The 20,582-nt window shown below is 32.1% G+C and overlaps 4 protein-coding genes across 15 annotated transcripts in view; 2 read left to right on the forward strand and 2 right to left on the reverse strand.

Annotated features, from left to right (window-relative positions):
- The window catches only part of Dh31-r (Diuretic hormone 31 Receptor), a 153,367-nt gene extending 153,279 nt beyond the window's left edge, over positions 1-88 (reverse strand). Inside the window, exon 1 of one of the 2 annotated variants that reach the window (XM_076778222.1) lies at positions 33-88. The gene's annotated coding sequence lies outside the window, so the exon portion shown is untranslated. The remainder of the gene's footprint in view (positions 1-32) is intronic. The other variant, XM_076778223.1, reaches the window with a different exon arrangement.
- A 7,968-nt stretch (positions 89-8,056) lies between these two features.
- Positions 8,057-15,037, reverse strand: LOC143348633 (protein Loquacious-like). 6 transcript variants are annotated; one of them, XM_076779144.1, is made up of 7 exons: positions 14,843-15,037; positions 13,172-13,496; positions 12,788-12,905; positions 12,417-12,711; positions 11,697-11,846; positions 11,455-11,566; positions 8,057-8,198 (listed from the first exon to the last, which is right to left on the reverse strand). In XM_076779144.1, the coding sequence occupies exons 2-7, from the start codon at positions 13,485-13,487 to the stop codon at positions 8,062-8,064; spliced, it is 1,128 nt and encodes a 375-aa protein (XP_076635259.1). In that variant the 5' UTR covers positions 13,488-13,496; positions 14,843-15,037; the 3' UTR covers positions 8,057-8,061. The 6 variants fall into 6 exon arrangements, with proteins under 6 accessions (XP_076635259.1, XP_076635258.1, XP_076635254.1 ...); XM_076779143.1 differs by having other exon boundaries at positions 12,788-12,908; XM_076779139.1 differs by having other exon boundaries at positions 12,788-12,923.
- Mthfs (methenyltetrahydrofolate synthetase) lies at positions 9,953-11,461 on the forward strand. Its single transcript, XM_076779147.1, has 4 exons — positions 9,953-10,105; positions 10,222-10,477; positions 11,052-11,099; positions 11,183-11,461. The coding sequence occupies exons 1-4, from the start codon at positions 9,995-9,997 to the stop codon at positions 11,353-11,355; spliced, it is 588 nt and encodes a 195-aa protein (XP_076635262.1). The 5' UTR covers positions 9,953-9,994; the 3' UTR covers positions 11,356-11,461.
- Positions 15,038-15,529: 492 nt separating the features above from the next.
- Positions 15,530-19,651, forward strand: Tra2 (transformer 2). Of its 6 annotated transcripts, none has more exons than XM_076776461.1 (5): positions 15,530-15,684; positions 16,138-16,644; positions 16,998-17,212; positions 17,300-17,397; positions 18,963-19,651. In XM_076776461.1, exons 1-5 carry the CDS (start codon positions 15,670-15,672, stop codon positions 18,986-18,988), a joined length of 861 nt encoding a protein of 286 aa, XP_076632576.1. In that variant the 5' UTR covers positions 15,530-15,669; the 3' UTR covers positions 18,989-19,651. The 6 variants fall into 6 exon arrangements, with proteins under 6 accessions (XP_076632576.1, XP_076632577.1, XP_076632578.1 ...); XM_076776462.1 differs by having other exon boundaries at positions 17,303-17,397; XM_076776463.1 differs by lacking the exon at positions 18,963-19,651 and adding an exon at positions 18,327-18,933.
- Positions 19,652-20,582: the final 931 nt, after the last annotated feature.

Consider the following 20,582-nt stretch of genomic DNA (forward strand, 5'->3'; position numbering starts at 1 on the left):
TCAAAACTTCAATAATGGCTTTATCCGTTAACATTTTTCTGGTTAATACTGGCTTCCTATCCAAGAAAACAATGCCACGTTTCTGGAATCGTACTCCGATATTGGTTTACGAAATCGTAAAAACGATACGTACTAATGTAATGTCGTAACGCATCCTGAAACAAAAGACAATCTAATTACGCCGTATAAATTATAAAATGTTCCGTGTGCGTTTGCATTTAATAACAAGACAAACGTTTAAGTTTTTTTCTTTCTCGCGTAATTGTTCTTAAACCACAATTGAGAAGTATCGTACTATCGAGTTGTAGAATGGGGACTATATGTATGCAGATATATGTACATACGTACAAGTGTACGATGTTGAGGGTAGCAATTTAACTAGAGAAATTTATTATCCACTCATTGTCATTACTGTTAAATCTAACCCCGCTTGCCGTTACGGGAACACGTAAGGCGTGCTGCTAATAATCACGTGAACAAGAGCAATCATTTTCTCCGGCTATAATAAATCGACGTAACTTTCTGCATAAGAGGTGAAATAAGATTTTAACCGAACGCGAAAACACGATACAATGCATGTTCTTTATTGGTTAATTGCTCCGATTATTCGAGTAAAATATTGTTATCAACATGTAGCTCCGATTCAATTTATGTAGTATAAAAACTGGATCATTTTGCAGGTACATAAACGCAATAAGAACTGCAGTGGAAAGAATTGCACACGCCAGACATATACAAAACCTATTTTGTAAGCATTCTTATGATTTACTGTACACTAGTTAGCAAAATCGAACAAATTTTCTTCACAAATAACAAATAAAAAATTTTATACTCGTTCGTACACTAATTTCCTTTTACCTTTGATTCGTAAGCTTGTTAAGTAAGTAAGCTTAGCGTTAAAGTGACATAATAACTTATACTTGATATCTCTTTTGAGAATTTAAGATCTATTAGGAAATTACATAAATTAAAAAACATTCACATTTTCCTAATACAATTCTATTGCACATCTCAATAAAAAAAAGAGGAAGTACGGCAATGAGGAAACCGAGATGTAACAAAGCGCGAAACAACTTTCATAAGCATCGTTAGTTTATTAACAATGTTACACGCACAATCATACATAAAACAACCTTGATTATAGATATTTATGGCCCTCGTTTACAGAAACGGGCCTCGCTATATTGTTTTAAGTCGTTATCTGTATGCCATGTCCGTGTCGTGTGCCAGTACACCGTGTCGATTATTCAAATCGACTATATTATTTTACAAACTCAAAATGATGTAACTTATAAACAAAATAGATGGGGGAAAAGGTAAAGGGACCGGAAGGGAGCAAAGCTTTTAACAGAATAGAAAAAAAATGAAAACTAATAACGTATCCCCCTTCACATATAAAAATTACAAATTACATCCAGTCACGCTGAATCGTTTATATTTATACATCTTATAAAACTGTTTCCTCTTTTTTTCTTACAAGGATTGAACGAATATCTACATTTCTATGTAAAATCGTTGGAATTTACTTGGTGTTTAGTACCAGTCCCCGATCCGCCTAAGCATTCCAAGTTCGTTGAGAAGGGAAAAGGACATTGAGAGATGTCGCTTATGCAACGACATTAAAATTTCAACAACTCGTTTCTTTCAATTATTTTCGTATAGCAAATAAATATCGCCTTTTTCCCCTCTAAAACCCTTCTATCTCTTCCGCTTTCGCTCTCGCTCTCCTTCATCTAAAAAATCGATCGTACTGGGAAGATCAAGGATGACGATGGTTGTTTTGTTTCTTTTTGTACAATTGCATTTCGACACCGGTTGAGAGAAAAGGGTTGAAATCCGTGACACATGCACAGATGCAACGAAAAATGCATAAAAAATTGTTTCAAAACGTGCCTTCCTATCTACAGGAAATTCTATTCTTCTTTTCTTTTTTTCTTCTTTCTTTTCTTTTACTTTTTCTGATTATTTCTTCGTTCATTTCTAAAATCTTACAAAACGCGGTAACGCTCGAACAAAAACTCATAGATGAATTCGTATGAGAAAATCGTTTCGTGGTTGACTTAATTTCATATTATACAGTAATCGTCAGATAACTAACGCGAAATTGGGTGCTCAGTATTTCAGTCATACGATGAAATTCGAGTTTTCCAGACATCGATCTAATCAATTTTAGACTATAATCAAACTGAACACATAACGTTCAAAGAGGAAAGTGGTCGAGATACACCGAGATGAATCATCCACTAATGAAAATGAAAATTTTATATTTTTCATTATATCTTCATACATTACACTAACGGACTAATATAATTTTCCCGATGATATTGTATCCAAACACTACCTCATTCGAATTATTTTTAATTATACATTATTCTCAATACGGTTGCGTTTGGATTTATTTTCATCAAGAAAATCTCACAATCTATTGATAATAATCTCATGAAGATGCAATGACAAATATAGGAATTTTAAAATTTTCAATGGCAAATGAAATTCGATCCCGCCTATACATAACAATGGTAGAGATAATTTCGTTTCAGTCATCTGAAGATTATTATATTCGCTTCGTACACGAGACTCTGCGATTTCGCTGAAAATACTATTACTCTTTTTCTGTACCAGCCGACTTCGTAAGTGGCTGAAAATATGCTTTTCTTTTTATTCTTTTTCTTCGTCTTTTTCTTCTTCTTTTTTACGAGTAAGATCTCTTTTGCGAATAAATAATACGAACGAGAAAAGAAAAAACCATATGATACACTTAACAAAAGGAAAAATATTCATACAAGTGAATTGCCTTTTTGCGAATCAAATCTAAAACTTTTTCTTTTCTCTTCTCGTTCCTAATTTCGTCCACAAAGAAATACTTTCCCATTATCGAAAAAGACGAAAAATCTTTCCCTTTCTCTTTCGTTCTCTCTTCATTACGATCTCATTGTGTATTACAATATTTCTCTCATTATACCTCAATTTTCCATCTGATAGTCCCAATTATATGCTACTTTACTTCGCTCAAACTTATAGACCCCCTAAGCGAGGGAATATTAACAGCATAGGGGTGCAATAAATTAAGTAAGCATGTCAATTTCATTTTCATTTTTTTTTTCTTCATTTTCAGTAGTGATTAATTGAGTCAATTAATTTTTAAACAATTAATCGTGTTCGATGAACGATTCTGAGCAATGGATCTATTCGATTTAAAACGCTCTTCGAGATCCTCCTGGCATTCACACGCACTAATAGATAAAGCAAAATCGATAAAGATCAACGGACGAAATACTTTTAAGGGTGCATATACATTTGTAAAATTCAAATTTTTGCTACGTTCCGTTTAAAACCGAATATTGTATTACACTCGCGCATATGATCATTCACAATATGCACAAATCAACCAAATTGCAATCGTCACAGTCATACGAAAGCTTGAAACAAAACAGGGGAGAAAAAAAAAGAAAAAAACAAAAAAGAAAGAAAACTTCCAAATTATATAAAAATATAATTTAGGCTTAAAGAAGACGAACACCATGAATATCATGTATCATCATAAACTCTGGTCGACGTAACGAAGAAAAAACGTGCAAAACTTTGTATACAGAATTACAAAAAAAAAAAAAAAGAGATCAATTCTAGGTAGATTTGCAATAGATCGTTTTTTTCTTTTAAATTTTACATCACATAACTGATATGTTCCCTTAGAAGCAGTGAATTTTCAATAATTTCGTCACGTTTCAGTGACGAGACATCGTCTGTTGTCGCATTCGTTTTGTCATTTAAAAACAAAATGTTCGCGACGACTGTGTGTCGTATTTGGCACGAAACTGCTCGCGGACGGCGGATACGCGTGAACTGTTTAGATTTGTCATCGCGCGAAGCAGCGCTCTGCAGTCAAACAAACGAAAAAAGAAAAATCAGATCATTGAACCGAAGGCACACCGTGTGTTTCGTAATTCTACGAACACTAAGGAAATAAACAATAATTACACAAGATCAACATCGCCCGTAGCGAGTAATCGTTTCGCTTTGTCTTCGTTATTAGGTCGAAACGAATTTTCGATTAAATCGGCAACGATCTCTAATTGAATCGTTTATTTATTTTCTAACTGTTTCCCATTTTTCTTAAAGAAACAATTGGTTGGGGATTCAACCTAACAATGTACTTCCGTTACACAGATACACATTCTATACTTTGCATGTAAGTAATGCCTATTTTCCAAAAGTATATTATGAAATATGCTCCGACCAGGAAATCATGTCACGATTCTCTAGACATCGCTTTGGATAGTTTTATCGTTTCTTCATCCTCCTCCAGATACTCGTGACGAGTCGTATCAGTCATTTAAGCGCGCACACACACACACACACACATGTATTCTTTCCATTCGTTCAACGCGGTTCCGCGATATCTTGGCTCGCACATTCGATTCGCTTTACTGAAGAACTTTTTGTACTATCGGTGTAAGTTGGACGCGCGTCAAACGTATCGAAATTACGCCTGCATAATCCATCGCCACATTATTGCATCGCTATCGAGTCAACGATTAATGCGGTATGCATACACCACTTCATAAACATGAAACTTTTGCATCTCAAGTTTCTTGATTTGCATCATACGTTCAGTTTTCATTAACTGTCACACTATTTGACTCTGGATCAGTTATCCATCCCTCCATTTGTTACACGCAATAATGTATCCGTCGATTAGCAACTTTAATAATTCAAAAGGAGAAGCGTCAATAAGCGGGCGAGTTTGTTCAAACTGTACGTGAATGAATTTGAAAAAAAGAACAAATAAAATACATGTATTTGTAACGTTTATAGAATCACTGATAAGTAAGACGCTTTTTTGTAGTACGAGAAGAATCGTCGTCTGATGAAATCACGTATGCACACACGGGATTCCAGTTATGCATGAATAGTAATCGAATACAGGAGAAAAATCAGAGTTCGCTATAACGAACGCAGTGTACATTATTCGATGTAAATCGAACCTCCGTTCAGTAATATCGTTCCATCTTCTTTTTCCTCTCAATTTCTCCGTCATCCATTGTATCTACAAAAGATGGTAGTGATCCACGGGCTGAAGTACACTGTCGCGCAACGCATCCACTTTCCTCCCTGTTTCCATTCGTATCCTCTCGACGCCGCGTGACCATAACAATGTTATTCTTTTTCATTTAGTATTAATGTCTCATCCGGTGAGATCGACACACGCAGGCAATTCAAAATTCAATACACACGAGTATATACTTGGTTATACAAGATGTGTACTTAATAAGGAATCCTTAACGATTAACCTTACGCGTATTAATACATGATGCTTATGAGTTTATGAGCTACTATACTAAAGCAAAAACATTCACCACTGAAAGATTATATCGTTATTTCTTTGCGATCGCTTTTATTATACTCGGATCGTCGAAAGCTACGTTTGCACTGTACATACGTTCGGTGGAGACACGATGTTCAAATTAAGCAAAGATGCCGAAGGGACTGATATTTTGCTCCCTTTTTTATTTTTATGACTTTTTCTGTTGTTGTTTTTAATTTAAAAAATGATACACGCATTTCCTTTTTCCCATAGGTCGAATTCTTTTTGGTGCACGTCGTATTGCAATGAACATCGTTACACCGCCATCCCATGTATAGATAGTAAAGCACATTAAAAACATAGCGGTAAGCTAAGTAATATGCAAATATTGGAAAACCTCCACTAATTCTATGCAAAGTATAGCTTGTAGAATACCATTCATTAAAACTAGAACTTATATTATAATTATAATCCAGTTGCTTTGTTTTCCTTCTTCTTATTTCACAATTCATGGATTCTTCTTTTTTTATTTTTACGTGTAATGTGACTGTGGGCTTTGTTCCACTTAACAAATTTTCATTCACTGGTCGACCTCGACAAAAACAAATTTGTCACTCAGAAGGATTTCGCAATACTTTATTTATAGAAATGTGACTATTCTTAGCAGTAGTCATAATTTATATACAATTTAACGAACTGTATGCAACCGCCTCTTTTTGTTTCTCGGGTTTCCACGATATAGATAAATTCCGACATAGGATCATAATCGAGCTCAACTTACTATGCTCTGCCATGTCACATCAAACGATGGAAAAAAGTCAAAATGATTATTTTTTTCCTTTTTCTGTTTTATTTTTAAATTTTTTTTTTTTTTTTACTTTCATGTATGTGTTTCTTTTCTGTACATGTGTGTCCGTATAAAACCATTTTAGACAGAATTTTCAAACGGCTAATGCAATCTAAAAATGTGTATCCGCGCAATTTTGCCAAAAAAAATATCAATTACCGCTTCAATGCATACCACATCGACCATGTAGACTGGTTAAAATTTATTTCAAAATGGATCAGAAATTGAAATAACTTTTACCATATCTTCCACACATTAATAATTCAACTAAATTGGCAAATTTGCAGATACACGTGAAACGCCCTTTGTTCGATTAAAAAGTCGAATACGGTTCTACATTCTTCATCGTATTCCCTCCCCCTTTTACTCTTCTTTTACTTAGGGCTACAGATTTCTGTTCAGGAATATTTATAAAAAAAAAAAAAAAAAGTCATTTTTACTTGTTAAATCTCGGTGGCCTCCTCAATCGCGGTACCAATTCGGTCCTGACCGTTCTAGCGTAATTCGGAGCAACATACTGATCCGTGACAGCGATCGGACTTTGCAGACTTTGTATGAACATCGGTGAGTCTGGTAGTTGTCCCACACCCGCCGCCTGAAATTGATATTGACTGTTCGCTATATCCGCTGTCGGATAATGATTAGGTTGCACGAACTGAGGAGGATTGTCGTACTGCGGATACGGGATAGAACTTTCTGCGGAGAACTGTGGAATTACTGGATTTACGTTCACTGGTGTAGTCGCAAAACTACCAGGATCGTAAGTCTGATACTGGTTCAGCTGTCCGATTTGCGTTGTACCGAAGGGCGGTGATTGGGGGAACTGCGAAGTATCTGGGAACAGCACGCTTGCAACCGTCGGTTGAGGAAAACTATCTGGTCTGGGATAAGGCGATATGTTTGCCGTGACGTTACTCAAACTTTGAACATTTGGAATACCAGCAATCTGCGACGTTCCGTAACTATGAAAAGTTTGCCTACTGTGGTCCAGATCTTTAACGCTGGTCTGCAGGGAACTTCCCATGTTTAATTTCGATTTAGAGTTTGGACCGCCTATCTCATTATGTTTGATTCTCGCTTCCGTTACGAATGGGTGACGAACGTTCACGATGCTCTGCGGGGCGCGTAACGGAGGAAAATTGATCGGTGCCATTTTTGACGTCGGATTTTGTTGCTCCAAAGCTTTTCTGGCAATAGAAAAGGCGGTGTTATCGTTACGTGATGCTGGACGAGAATGATGTACACCAGAAGAGGTCGCATGATTCTCCCTGTGCAATGCTTGAACGGACGACTGATTAACAAACCTTGATGGTAAACTGTTCATAGCTGTGCTATTCCTCGTTTTGTAATCTTGATTGTTTACAGAGGTCTCTTTATAGTCAGATTGCATTTGATAATTCTTCATTTTAGAATCAATTTCGCTGGGAAACTTTTTAGCAGAATAATCTTTGGATTTGGATACATTCTCATGAGAAACATTACCACTAACACAAGATGCAGTAACACCTCGTACGCTACTAAATTTAGAACCAGATTGGTTTGTAGTTATAATCGATGTATTCTTTACTAATTGTTGTACATTCGATTTTATATTCTCGTTGTTTTCGCCATTCTTTTTTATAGATGGATTTATCCTGCTCGCAGAAACTGTGACACCCGACGTTGTGGTAATTATATTCAAAGTGTCATCTTTGTTCCCTATGGCAGTACTTACTGCTCTGACTGATAATTTGGATAGTTTACTTTTGCTCCCCGCGTGATCAAGTTTTTGACCACTTTTGCCCTTGTCGAACACTTGATTATTCGCTGACAAAATTGTAGGATCTGTGTTGTTATTTTGATTTATGGACAGCAAATTGTTGTGGGATTTGCAATTGATAGTGACAGCTGGCAGGAGCAAAGCGCGGGCTCACTTCTTGGTCATGATTTTGAGATATTCCAGAGCGTTTTGAGCAGCACTAGCTTGAGCAATTTTACTAGTAACACCGCAACCATAGCAAACAGCCACTGGTAGAGTGGACAGTTGCACAAGGCACTGGTATTTACCTGTAACAATGAACAAAATACTCTTTTAATTAATAGACCTATTTTACGATCAAATTGTCCCTTATTTTAGTAAACATTGATCTTACTTACTGAAACAGTCATTTTCATGCATACAGTGACTTAAAACAGACCACCTAAATAACTTGTTTACTTTTGGTTACAGAGAAAAATGCTTCAAACGAATCTCGTTTGATTTCAAAGGGGACATAATCTGATATCAGTAGTTTTTTATAGGTGAAAATATGAAACAGATACCAAGTTCAACTTTGTTCTTCTAAATGAAATGATATATTCTATACTTACCTTCTAATAAAGCATTTTAAGATGTGTATAAAGATCTATGATTGAAAAGCACTTGTTGCTGAAGGTCAATTACAAATTAAAATAGTCGACTTGAAATAGATTGAATACTTTCCTATCTTTTCCGATTGTTGGTATTATTATTCTAGAATTGTACAGTGGTAATCAATCACTCTGTATATTTCATATTTATTTGTATTCGTGAATGCTATTCAACTGCAGTACAAAAACTGTACGTTTATATGTAAAGATTTCTTGATCATTCCAAATTGGGCAATATGGACAATACGCAATATTACTGTTTTCCTATTTATACAGAAAAATAATTTTATTCCGCACGAACGTAGTCCATAGAGTTTTACAGTCATAAGAAATTAAAGTGTACAATGACAAAATAGAGAATGTTAAAGAAAAACAATGTAAAAAAGGCTCTCGCCGATAGCGTTCGGACGCTGTCGCTCACACCGAATACTACGCAATACTTATTGTAATACATATACAAGGAATTCATTTGAAAACTTTATATCTAAATATCTCGAAAGTTTTATCAAGTGATTTAAGGTAATTTTACATTATCGTGCATTTATGACATAAATACAACAGCCTTTGAAGAATAAGTACTGAATACAACGAAACTTTTCATTAAACGATATCCGACAGCTACTTTATTTACCTACCTAGTCACCTAAATTAAAATCTATCGTTTCTCTCGGTAGTAACTTATCGGGGAAAATCACGTTAAATTCACAGGATTAAATTAATGCCCGTAAGTCACGTTACAACAATTGTTTTTCTGTATTTAGTTTCAACTAAACTTGCTTATCACGCGAAAGTGTAAATTGGCATCAAGACTTAACTTCATAATTTTTCAAAATATTCATTAATACTCTACAGATAGATAAGTAACTCATAAAATATTTATTATTTATTTAATTATTTCTTTATAACAAATGTATAAACAATTTATGCGTTACTCATGAATCTGTACAATACCAATAAATGTTTTGAAAATTGAACAAGTTAATTATTTGTTTACACAAAATTTAGAAACAATATATACGCCAATCAAAAACAAAAAAAAAAAAAAAAAAACGAGTTATTTAGGTGGCTTGTATGTATCTCGCCCTATATATAACAGTAATAATTTAAAGTCATGTCAACTGAACACCAAAAAATAATGAAATCCTACCTTCCAATATTGAATATAACGTTAAAGACTATAAACACGATCAAAATAACAAAAAATAATAGAAATTATTGTAACGAAAATAGTGTGAAAGAATATTTACAAATTATTTCATGCCAAATGTATATTACACGTACACCACTTAGATATTTCAACATTTTGTGATAACTGTGTCATAGGTCATACATTTTATTTATTCATAAAGTATTGGAAGCAAACATGTTTTGCCTTCTTATATAAGTATATATTATTGATTTTTTTTTTCTAGTCAGGAAAGATTTAGAAAGAACACTAACAAGATACAAGAATCATGTGTGGAATTAAAGCTGCCAAACATCTTTTACGTAAAAAGATGAAAAATGTTATTGCACAGCTTAATTCTGAAGAAAAACAAAGACAATCAAAGAATGTGTTTCAAAAAGTAAGTATACACAGAAATAACTAATTTATCATAATAAAAATAGAAGAGGTTATGTCAAACCTCTATTCCTAAAATGAAATCAATTTTCATTAAAAAATATATTTTTTCACGTATAGCTATGTGCTTTAACAGAATTTCAAACAAGTCAAAGGATTTCATTATATTTAAGTACAGAAAATGAAATTGATACAATACCAATATTAAAACATCTGTTTGAAAAACAAAAAGAGGTATTTATTCCTAGGTATAGGAATAAACAAATGGAAATGGTTAAACTACTTTCAATGGAAGATTATGAAAAATTACCATTAACTAAGTGGAACATTAAGCAACCAAATTTTGATGAATCTAGAGAAAATGCATTAGAAACTGGCAAGTCTCTATACGATTAATTTAAACATGTTTTATCTTAAATAATTATTGTATTTTTAATTATTGGATCTGCTACTCTTTTTCTAGCAACAAGTTCTAGTTTGAATCAAATTTATAGTTTTAAATCAATTTTAATGAATGTTTAACAAATTTAAGTTAGTAGCATATAAATGTACATACACATACATATATAATCTTAATTAATAATTATTAATATTTATCTATGCTTATTAGAATTTGGCAAAATTTATTATATTTATCAGCATTTATTGAAACGTATTAAAAATTGTTAAATAACTTGTTAAATTAATAAATTGTTAAATATATATATATATATATAAAACCTCTGTTCATTAACTTTTACTTTGTTTTTTATAAATTTTATTCGAACTAGAACTTTTATGTATCTGTTCTTATCAAAACCTTTATTTTTTAAAATTGTTATTTTTCTGTTCTCGCAAGAACTATTATTATAAATATTCCTTGATATTAACTGTTTTAATAGAACTTATTGAGATAAAGTTCTATAACTGTTTCAATCTCTAAATGAAAAATAACACGTGCTTTATCACAGGTGGTTTGGATTTAATAATTTTACCGGGTGTTGCGTTTAATATGGATGGTAAGATAACTCCAAATTTAAATAATTATTCAAAAAAAAATGTATAATTTCATAATAATTAACGTCTATACATTGCCTATCAGGAAAACGCTTAGGACATGGAATGGGTTATTATGATACATTTTTGAATATTTATTTGAGGAAACAACAAAAAAAACCACACTTAATTGCAGTGGCATTTAATGAACAAATACAGGAAGATATACCCACATCAGAAAATGATGTATTTATGGATCTTGTACTTACAGAAAAATAAAATCAAGTTTTTTAACTTCAACGTTTCTTTTCAACAAATAATAAATTAAACAGTGAAATATACTAGTTACCGAGTGAATATAATGTAATAATGACTTACCACTGATGGATTTTTCTTCAATATCAACGTACGTTATTTCAAATTGCTGCTCTGAAGCAATCTCTTGTAAAAATTGCACCAAATTTATATCATCAACATTTAAACATGTATTCTGTAACAGAAAGAGATAATAACGCGAAAGTTAATAAAGTTACAAAATTTAATCAAACAATTATTTTATCATTGAAATGTCTTAAATCGATCAAAAAATTTACTTGTTTTCACTTAATTATATTACAAACCTGTAGTTCAAATAGTTTAACACCAGTTGATGACTTCATACTTTTATGAAATTGTGAAACTTTAAGACTATGTATAGTTGTTAATGTTGAAATTGTGCTACCTTTCAGATCAGCATAACGGGCACTCAGGTTTGTATGTCTTTGTAAAACCTATAACGGACAATTAATATACGTAAAAATTTAATCATATGCTAATCATTGGAGACAGATCCCCAATGACTGCACTTACATTAGGAGTAAAATGAAGTGGAAATGATCCAAGCGTGTTTATTGTTTAAAACATATGCTGCTTTATAAATGATTTTTAATATAACTACGTATAACACATACATATTACTGATATTATAATCTTGAAAATTATCCGTTATAGATTAAGGGTGATCAGAAAGGTAGCTTATACCTCATAATACTGCTTGCAGTGCCAAATCACTTCCACTTCACTAAACATACACACACATACACAAAAACTGTACACATACAAGTACACAAAAGCAAGTTATGTAATGAGTATTAATATGATATATCATGTATCGTGTATCATTTTAAAATATGTAAATTGAAAACAGAAAACTGCATAAATGAAATAAAAACTTGAATATCCTCGTTTACACAAAACAGAAAAAATGATGACCATATCGAAATAAGCATTCATATTCAATTTAAAATTATTTAAAATATTTAATACGTTAAATTTAATGCAGGTAAAAAATACATTTTTACCTCATCCTCGTCTATATCAGAATTTTCAATATTCATATCATGTAGAGCTTGCCACATTTTGTGAGCTGCATGCCTTTTAGCAACTTTCTTACTTTTTCCTTGACCAACTTCGCAATATTTTGAAATAGAACAAACAATAGTAAACTGTCTTTCATGTGGCAGACCCTCCGCATTTTTCATTGTATATTTTGGTGGAGGCCAGTGACGTGACATACACATTTCTTGCAACGAACCAATTGGATTTGTGATTATTTTTTGTTCTCCGAACCCTGGTAATTCTTGTAAATTTTCTGAACTGCGAGAAATAAATTATATAAAATTTTTATCAAACAGAAAATTAATTAGAGTATATGTATACTTAGCATTCTTACTCTGGTATATTATTCGGAAGCGGGGAGTCTGGACTTTCGCTATTCAATCTACACAACTTATCCAATACAGCTCGAGCAGCAGCATGCTTTGCCTCTTTCTTTGATTTTCCGGTCCCCACTGCTGAAACAATTGGATCTGCTTCAATCGCCAAATACTTATTATTTACCATTTGAATTCAATGATAAAAAAAATAAGTAATCACTGTAAGTAACAAAAATTTCAATGGAAAAACAAATAACCTCTTTTAAAAATGCATATTTAATTTAAAATTATATTTTGTTTAAATTCGATTAACGGATAAATGTATTATAGTGCCAAAGTGTAAATTTTAATTTTAATAATTTAAGGAAACTAATAATACTTTAACAAAATTAGATACAAACCAACAATATCAGCAACAGTGACTCGATAACGAAAAATAGGCTCATGAACAGCACCCTCTACTTGTATTAATTCATATGTTGGTGTTGCGTTTCTACGAGAAAGCAATTCCTGAAGAATCGAAACTGGTGTTTTGTTGGATAACGATTTCATCTCCAATTGAGCAGCTTCACTTAATGGAAGTTTTTCTACCATCAAACTGTGTAATGATAATCGAACTTTGCTACGTCTGTTAACATTATTCGAATGGCTAGGAACCCCACCTACACTGGCCATCATATTAGGCCCAACCTGTTGTGGTTGATGCATTTCCTCCATTTTTATATCCTATAGATAAAAATAATGTTATTTTACTCAAAATCTATTTGATGCTTTCAAAAATTATATTTAAAAATTTATGAATAAGATTTGGTCTAATTTTAATATTTATGTACAATATGCTACAATTGACAGTTAATTGATTATCATAGAAAAATTGAATACATAAAATGATACTTTATACTGTACAAACTGCAAATAAATAAAATTTTTAACAATTTATCAAATACTGCTACTAAGTAGACAGATAACATGACAAAGTTAAATGATACAGTAATATCTAATCTACTACGATTTCACCTTTTTTATAAGGGTAACAATACATCTGAAAATTGCAAATGCACCTTTTTTTTTTTATTGGAATCGTATAGTTTTTTTTGCTTGTGTGAATTCTTCGGAACATCTGCATAAAAAAGTATTAGGGTACAATATTTAAAAATTCAATGTTTTGTGAAATGTCTCATATTTATGACAAATCATGTTTTATAAAAGCTATTTCACATATTAATTATAAATGCTTCCGAATGTAAGACTATCAGTGATTAACAATGGTTAATGTTTTGAGGGCAGAAACTCTACTGATTAACAAAATTCACTTAGTTACTGACAGTTTATCTTCATGGGAAGTTAAAATTCAAATTATCAAAAATGTGATATCTAATACTTTTTATGTAGAATGTTTTGAAGAATTAATATAAATAAAAAAAAGTATATAATTCTATTCAAAAAACATAAATAAATAAATAAATAAATAAATAAATAAATAATACATTTGCAATTTTCAGATATATTGTTGCACTTATAAAAAAAAAAGTGAAGTCTTTGAAGAATAAACATTACCGTATCATTCAATTTTTTCCCTCTATAGCTTTTTTATTATTTTAAAACAGATTTGAGATATAACCCGTCCCATTCGCGTGATTCACCCTGTATATTTCATCAATTCATCATTTATGAAGTTTTCGCGATTAACGAAATAAAAAATACTAAAGAGTTAAACCAATTTGTAATATCATAAAAGTCCGATGATAATAATAATAAAGTTGTAGCAATTTTGATCAATCAGTTATTGACGAGTACAAGGTCTACGCAGTATAAAATTGTAGGAAAACCGGCTGGCGGCCATGATTGTTATAAAATTCATTGATTAATTTTAGTATGTGGAGCATAGAAAATATAAGAATAATATATAAAGGTTAAGTCTTATTATTATTCAAACAAGAACAAAGACAGTGACGTCTTTCATCGTTTACAGGGTTCTATTTAAAACGATGATAATGAGACTAGTGCACAAGACCAACCGGTCACAGTATCGTCCGCTATATGAAATCAAAAAAGTCACTACCTTTACTTACAATTTTCAAATGTTCTATGTGAATAAGCTGGCTCCTTGACAGGCCAATTCCTATGCGAAAAGCGAATCCCGCTTTTTGTGACCGATCCAAGTCTCACAAAAAGCTTGATCCGTTTGACGACAGAAAAATGGTTTGCTGACTACCGGAGAATCTTCCTCGTTTCTGTCTCTGCCGCAGTATGCGATTGTGAGCAGTTTTTCGAGACGCAAAAGCACGCGCATCTTTCTGCGCAATGCATCACCGGCGGTTTTATGGAAACGTATTCTCGTTCTGTTATACTAAAAATTTTTAACAAAATTTGTACATTCAAAATTGAAAGACTACCATAAATTTTAATTTTGCTTATTCTTGATAAATGCAAACAATTATTTTCTTTTAAACTTATGCATAAGTAAAGTGATTTAATTACCCCATGTATTATGTTTCTCTATGGATACATCATTGGTACAAGTCATATAATCGAAAAATAAAATCTAGATTGTCCTTTTATAAGTAATAATTTATACATGTAATAAATGTTATTCAATAAATTAAAAGTTAAAACTTTAATGGTACTCAACGATTTGTAATATTGTTGTTTATTAAAATTGGCGCCATTTTTAGAATTCATCGCCATTTTCAGTTTTAACAATTGTTTCTTGGCAACAGCGGATGTTGGGGTATTTCGCATTTGTATACCACTTGGAATCATTTCCGGTTGTTGCCCGCTGAAACGGCACAAAGATTGTACGCCATTATTACGCACTGACGCTACGGTGTTTTATACCGAACGTTTTCGTCAATTTGTAGTACTTTCTACCACATTTATTCGTATTTGAAGTTCCACGATGAGTGACATGGAGGTAATTCCTTTACTTCTTTTTAAAAATAGAACTTTTAGTAGAATTTTATAAGCATTACGTTCGTAACGGCATGCGGCTGACTACAGCCATTATCGATCCATCAACGTTCAACTATATTTTAAGCGTGTATTACGATTTTAATGATATTTTGTCTTTTCTTAATGTAAAATTAAATGCGAAATTGGTCAAATAGCCATTGCTAATGTTTAATTTATCCAAGGTATATTAGTTATTGTAAATATAATATCTTTATTATCAATAGGAAGGTTAAGCTTATAAGTAAATTGTCGCATTTGTAAAAGAATCGAAATCTATTTTTTCTTTCTATATATTGTATTTTAATATTATTTTGCGTGTACAATGGTTCAAAACACAAACCAAATATATCGATTCATATTAAATTACAAATTAAGATAGAAGTTCTCCAAATATTTACAATAAGTTTCTTTTCAGCGAAGTGGTAGTCATAGTGCAAGTCCAAGACGACCAAGAACAGCAGATGGAGGCTTGAGAGATTCACGTTCACACTCAAGATCACGCAAATCGCGCGAACGCAAAGAATCCCATAGACCAGTGAAAGAATATTCAAGATCACGTAGCCGTTCTGTATCAAGAGGAAGAAAATCATATCGCAGCAACAAGTATGCCAGTGCAGGTCATCGTGGTAGTAGTCGCAGTCGTAGTCGTTCTCCTTACAGGGGTGGGCGGTATTCTCGAAGCCGATCTCGATCGTACTCACGCTCTCGTTATTCTCGTGAACGTGACAGGAACATCTATCGTTCACATTCTCGCAGTCCAATGTCGTCTAGACGACGTCACGTTGGTAACAGGGACAATCCCTGTCCTTCTCGATGCTTAGGTGTATTTGGACTTTCTATTTTTACAACTGAGCAACAAATCCATCATATCTTTTCCAAATACGGACCTGTCGAACGTGTACAAGTTGTAATTGATGCAAAGGTATTTAAATATTGATATATATTATAAACTTAAATAGAATATTTATACGTAAGTTTACTTTGACCATACATATACTAAATATATACATGCTAGTTAAATTTTTCTAATAAAAGAAAGTTAATATTAACTGGTGATAACCCCTTAATTATTACTTTGAAATTGGGGAATAGTAAATTGGGTCAGAGATTTAGAACGTTCATTCATTAAGCTTGTATGAACTGTTAAAGGCCTCTGATCACATATTTATTTCATTTTTCTCAATGCAAATAATGAAATAATATTTATTAGAATTATATTATGAATTTAACATGTATTTATATATACACAGGATAACATAAAAATTCTTGTTTCAGACTGGACGTTCTAGAGGGTTTTGCTTTGTATATTTTGAATCATCTGAAGACGCTAAAGTAGCAAAAGAACAATGCACAGGAATGGAAATTGATGGCCGAAGAATAAGGGTGGATTTTTCAATCACACAGCGAGCTCATACACCTACTCCCGGAATTTACATGGGAAAACCTACGCACCTACATGACAGAGGATGGGATGGACCTAGGCGTAGAGAGTGAGTATAGTTTGTTTCTGTTGTGTACAATACAGTAATCCATAAACTACTAAGCACCACACTCAAAATTTGTTTATTCTGGAAAAGAAGCAGTTACAGAGGAAGCTATCGGCGTTCACCCAGTCCATACTACAGTCGCAGACGTTCACGGTACGACAGATCTAGATCACGCTCCTATTCACCACGTAAGTTCACTTTTTATTCTTTTACGTCATATTCTAATATAAGCAGTCTACATGGATATGTGTCTCCTTTGAAGTAAGATTTATATTACATGATATGTAATTCACTGAATTTCCACATTTAGGAAAATACGGAACCAGGAACTCGTTGATTTGATATTGTATAATTCGACAAATCTTACTGTATCAACATTGAAGTATATTGATATTTTTTACACTTGTATATAAAAGTTTCGTTTTTAAATTATTTTATTTAATAATACACCTCTAAGTTGTTTTTAAAAACAGGGATTTTTATATTTGAATAAAAAAGAAGTTCGTGAAATTGTATAAAAACATAAATGCTACAGTAAAATCTCGATTTAGAGAAGTAATTGGAAAAGAGGGTATTCTATACAAAAAGCTAAAAGTTTGATTTATAACAAATTATATGTTTTGAAATACAATAAAATCAATTTTCACATAAAGAGAACTATAAATTTAACTATATGCGAGTGCAATACATATTAGCAATTAAGAAAATAAATTACTTAGATATTTTGTTGTCTGTTATTAACAACAAAATGCTAAATTTATTTTATTTATCAAAGAAAGAATAATAAAAAGGAGACATTAAATACTACGTTATTTATGTACAACACGTACACCGAATAATATGAAGTGGTATTTTTGTGAATTCAAATTACAGTGATTTTAATGTTTGCAATAAACTTAGTTATTTATAACAGAAATTCTTAATTTGGATTCATATTTTCGTAGACCGCTTATATTTAGTTGAAACAAGATGCTTAAGTACAAATAAGTAGTTAAATTAGCAAGAATGGAAGGCAGGAGCATCAAGAAATGCATCCAATAAATCGTACGGTAGTAACTAAGTGTAACCCGTAACCTGGGTCAAACAATCATAGTTTTTGTTGCTTAATGAATTTCAGGTCGGTATTAAGTGACACGAGTGTGATGCGAGAGGCCAGGTGTTTGGGAGACCATTTGTGTGACTTGACCCTTTGACCTCAAATTTCTTCTAACAATACTGTACCGGGTCAAAAAATGCAAACGCTACATTCTCACTACTATTCTTACCTTACATAATTCTGCATCATATGCAATTAATATACAGCATTTAAATTACGATATTGTACAATATCAATTAATGAGATAACTTGATATGCAAAGGAGTGTAGCATATTCTTTGCATGAAACAGTAAGGTTAGAATGGACACGAAAAATCTTATTTTCATAATGTTTCTATTGCTTCCTAATAACTTTATGAAGATAAGGTTTACGTTATTGTAACAATAATGACTATAATGTGAAGGTTGGAATATAATTGAATTTCTATTTTCTTTTGACAATTTAATTATTTGCTTGAAAGTTGTATTCCAGCCATTTGGACATTAATTATCACTGGTAAAAAGTGGTATGAATCTGGAAAATGTGGTATTCCTAAATGTTTATATATGAAAAAAGAAAGGAAAACGATACACATTACACACAGAAAAGAACGATATAAAACAAAAATAAAATTAAAAATAGAAGTAAGTTCTCTAACCTGTTTGTTTGTTTATAAGGTTTTGAATCAAGAGGTATTGGATGATAGAGGGAAGTTTGAAGTTTCACTCTGAAAAAATGAAAGTTTTGAAAAGTCGAAGACAAGATATCTGAAGATGTTTGTCTTGCTCGAATTTCGAAGATCTGAAGGTTTTTCGCGCTTGTGACAAAGAATATGATCCGAATCGCATTCATTTCCGGCTGAGAAGTCTCAAGCCTAGAAGAACTGCAAGCACTCTATAAAAAGCAAGCCTCAAGACAGTAAGAAATCGTTGATCGTCAGGCCCCCGACCTGGACAAGCCAGTGGTTGGGGGTGAAACTGGCCGAACGTGTTTCAGAAAAAGTTGAAGAAGCATCGAAATCTTTTATAAGTAGGGAAGAGCATAAGGTGCTCCAAGGTTTATACCGATCATATTCTTTATCAGTTGGTTTGGTTACATGGTATATCCGTAATTAGGTGTTTATAAAATAAATAAACGTACATACCTTCGTCCCCATTCCCTCCACCATCCTAAAACCTCCTATTATCCTTAAGGGTGATGTCCTATTGTTTTCATTTTGTATAGGAATAAGCAGCGACTATTCATATTGAAACAGCTAATAAATAGTGTTTTTAATATAAATGGGTAATTATCTAGAATTTATCTATAGAAAACCTTCGAAAATTGAATAATAAAATTTAAAACTTACCATTGAGTACGACCTTTTGTTAATCTTGATGTAATTTTTATTTCATACACTCTTAAAATATATCTAAAATATTTTATCGAAATCCAAATTTTATACTAATAAGAAACGTAAATTTACTAAAAAAAAATATGTATAAAAAAACTACTTCCTGGAGTAATTTAATTTTTACAGACGAATCAAAATTTAATATCTTTTCTTCAAACGAGAAAAAAAAAAGTTACATGGAGAAGACCAATTATGACGATAGATATTAAAAATCTTCAACCAATAGTAAAATTTTCTAACTGATCCCAAATAGTTTAAAGCTATACGTATATCAAAATCTGGAATTTGAAATTTAGTGTTCATCGATGATATGTGTGGATAACTGGTTTTATTTAGATATATTAAAAAACAATTTTAAAATGACTGTCACAAACGCAATTCTTATACATATGTATAGTAAAATGTTGGGTATACGTGCCCAGCAGACCGAACCGAGCTTTTATCCCAACTCTGCAGAATAGGCATAGCTTGTATGGAAAAGTAGGAAGAGTAATCATAATTGATTCGTGAGTTGCCAGTTCGTTACAATTTGCGTGAGCAAATTTGAAACGGACGATAATGGAGAAATCTACCTCTATTACGACTGTATACACCTTTTAAAAACTTTAACCACTAGATGTCGTACAGTGTAAACGCAGAAAACAATAGAATATATGTAGTGTAAGGTATACCTCGTCTGTGGTCGTAACTTCTGAATGCATTGTTAGATTTAGAGCAGAATTAGCTTAATAACTTAGGAAGCAAAAATGTTTACAAGCATTCGAGTGATTCTTCAGTAAAAAGAACTTGAACTTTGGTCTTTTTTTATAATACAATTATGAAAAATAGATTTTAATACAGAATATTCACTTTCACTTTATTTCTCTTTGTTATCGATTGTTTTTACATATTTTATGTAGCTTAT

This window comes from Colletes latitarsis, chromosome 11 (assembly GCF_051014445.1).
Source record: "Colletes latitarsis isolate SP2378_abdomen chromosome 11, iyColLati1, whole genome shotgun sequence".
Lineage (NCBI taxonomy): Eukaryota > Metazoa > Arthropoda > Insecta > Hymenoptera > Colletidae > Colletes > Colletes latitarsis.

What these genes read in the sequence shown, in the direction of transcription:
- Mthfs (XM_076779147.1), top strand. Translation starts at nt 9,995, where the DNA reads ATGTGTGGAATTAAAGCTGCCAAACATCTTTTACGTAAAAAGATGAAA. An exon ending in CAAAGAATGTGTTTCAAAAA is followed by an intron (nt 10,106 to 10,221) that starts GTAAGTATACAC and finishes TTTCACGTATAG; the next exon opens with CTATGTGCTTTAACAGAATT. An exon ending in TGTTGCGTTTAATATGGATG is followed by an intron (nt 11,100 to 11,182) that starts GTAAGATAACTC and finishes ATTGCCTATCAG; the next exon opens with GAAAACGCTTAGGACATGGA.
- LOC143348633 (XM_076779139.1), bottom strand. Translation starts at nt 13,487, where the DNA reads ATGGAGGAAATGCATCAACCACAACAGGTTGGGCCTAATATGATGGCC. An exon ending in CTTCCGAATAATATACCAGA is followed by an intron (nt 12,712 to 12,787) that starts GTAAGAATGCTA and finishes TATTTCTCGCAG; the next exon opens with TTCAGAAAATTTACAAGAAT. An exon ending in TTAAACTATTTGAACTACAG is followed by an intron (nt 11,567 to 11,696) that starts GTTTGTAATATA and finishes TTTCTGTTACAG; the next exon opens with AATACATGTTTAAATGTTGA.
- Tra2 (XM_076776459.1), top strand. An exon ending in AAGTTGTAATTGATGCAAAG is followed by an intron (nt 16,645 to 16,997) that starts GTATTTAAATAT and finishes TTCTTGTTTCAG; the next exon opens with ACTGGACGTTCTAGAGGGTT. An exon ending in GATGGACCTAGGCGTAGAGA is followed by an intron (nt 17,213 to 17,299) that starts GTGAGTATAGTT and finishes ATTCTGGAAAAG; the next exon opens with AAGCAGTTACAGAGGAAGCT.